Source organism: Echinops telfairi, unplaced genomic scaffold (assembly GCF_000313985.2).
Source record: "Echinops telfairi isolate 266 unplaced genomic scaffold, ASM31398v2 ScPeMD7_655;HRSCAF=1070, whole genome shotgun sequence".
NCBI lineage: Eukaryota > Metazoa > Chordata > Mammalia > Afrosoricida > Tenrecidae > Echinops > Echinops telfairi.
Genome location: NW_022104553.1, coordinates 31,514,052 through 31,516,098, shown reverse-complemented (window position 1 = coordinate 31,516,098; position 2,047 = coordinate 31,514,052). Strand labels below are relative to the sequence as shown.

The window sequence follows — 2,047 nt, the reverse complement described above, 5'->3', positions numbered from 1 at the left end:
CTGGTCATTATAAACAGGGTCAGTTCCTCCGTTTGTCCTGCCCACCATGCAGTGCCTAGAGGGAAGCAGAGCCCTGTAAATATCGGGAGGCGCCCGCCCTCTCCCCCTCGGGGCCACATAGAGCTATGGGGAGGAGCCTGGAGCTAGTCAGGGCTCTGGCCCACGAGGGCACAGGCTGGCTACCTCCTGCCCACCCCATCTTGACCCAGAGTCGCACCTGCCTCAGGAGGTGTGTAGGGAGCTGGTCCCAGGGATAGCCCAGTTTCTCAGAGGGCTGTGGGCACTGACCGATTCGTGCCTCCCTTCCTCCACTCCCCCCCAACCCCCGGTTATCAGTGGGCTGAGGTCCGAAAGTGGCCAAGTGAGAGAGAGATCAAGGTGAGGAACAGGGCTGGGGGGTCACGGGGTCACACTGGGAGAGCCACCTAGAAGAGGGAGGAGGGGAGAACGTAGGGTGTGGGGTGTGGACAAGCCTAGAACTAAGACTGAGGACTGAAACAGGGTGTCTGGTGGGGAGGTGGGGTGGAGGTCTGGGAGGGGGTTGGGCATGTCCAGGAGACTGGGATGGAAATGAGGCCTGGAGGAGTCCGGACTTGGCCGCCCCACACAAAGGTAGGGGTGGGGGCAGAAGCAAAGGAGACCCCTCTTGGCCAGTGTTATCCTGCCCCAGGTCTGGACACCACGGTGCCAAGCAGGCCAGGAAATGGGGCCAGCTGTAGCTGCCTGGCCCAGCTTGGCTCTGGTCACCTGCTGGCCAGGAGACCCAGACCAGTCTAGACAGGCTAGTTGCTGTGCCCGTGCCCACCTCCCACAAGCCTGTGCCGCCAAACTGGTTCCTCTGGCTGTGCCCATCCACGTCCCGCCGGGTGAAGTGCCGGCTCCCGCCGCCCATGCAGCTCTGAGCAGCGCCGTTCCAGGAATCAGACGAACCCCTGCCCAGCCTGCAGCCACCTCTTCTGAGTCCTCACTCCACGGCTACTCTTCTGGGAACCTCCCTTGTTCCCCACCCCTGCCACCCCTGTGGGCCTTTCCTCTGGGGACAGGTCTGCCCCTCCCTCTCATGGCATGAGGCCCCCCATGAGGGCACTGCTGTGTACCCAGCATCACTCGGCCCAGGGCCGGGCAGCGAGGAGACCTGGTCAGTCACCATGCGCTGACCGAGGGAAGGACAGAAGGAGTGAACTAAGATTTCCTGCCTCATTTCCCAGATGAGTAAGCCGAAGCCCGGAGAGGAGCCCTCACCTGCCCGTGGGCACTGTTAGCCGCTCCAGCACCAGACCAGATCCGCGTGAGTGACCCCAAGGCCACGTGGGGCCAGCTGGCTGGGCCCTTCCTCCCCAGAGACCACGAGGAGAAGGAATCCCGAGACCTGCCACTCCCTGTGTGCCCGACCCAGGCCTGCTCCTGGTAGCCCCCACCACCACCCCTGTAGACTCACGAGGTGTGAGCCAGCTTGGTCCCATTTGACTGATGGGTAGAGGGAGGCCCAGAGCCACCAAGCCACGTAGTGGCAGCTGATCACACACAGTCACTGGCAGAGGGCTCAGTCCTCTGGTCAGATGGGTCCCCTGCTACCACGTCCCCGTGGTAGACCTTGTGACGCGTATCCCTGTGGCCCCTCTGCCGCCTACGCTGGCTTCAGCTGAGCGTTTGCTCTGGGCCTGGCATCTGTGGGGGGCGTGGGGTGGGACTGCAGACAACACTCAGATTCACGGGGAGCACCAGCACCCTTGTAGAGTGCTGGGGCAGCGAGGCCTGTGGAGCTGATCTGCACGGCAGGAGCCACACAGACGAGGCCAGAGGTCGCTGGAAGGTTGGCGGCTCCAGTCCACCTAGAGGCATTCCGGAAGAAAGGCACCCCGGCCCCGCAAGGGATCACCATGAGTGTGTCTGTCTTGGGGCGGTGGCATGAGGAACTGAGCTGCCTGGGCCGTGAGGTCGAGACGGGGCCGAGAGGGTGGACTCTGGTTTCCACCCAGTAGGTGGCGCCACCAATGGTTTCAAGTGAGACTGGGGCCTGGCCGGGGAGATGGAGGTGGGGGGGGGG

General features: G+C 63.6%; 1 protein-coding gene across 1 annotated transcript in view; it reads left to right on the top strand.

Moving 5' to 3' along the window:
• The first annotated feature begins 2,029 nt into the window (after positions 1 to 2,029).
• PAK4 (p21 (RAC1) activated kinase 4) overlaps positions 2,030 to 2,047 on the top strand; it is an 11,390-nt gene continuing 11,372 nt past the window's right edge. The window contains exon 1 of the mRNA XM_030886361.2: positions 2,030 to 2,035. Within this exon, the coding sequence (XP_030742221.1) occupies positions 2,030 to 2,035 (6 nt within the window). The remainder of the gene's footprint in view (positions 2,036 to 2,047) is intronic.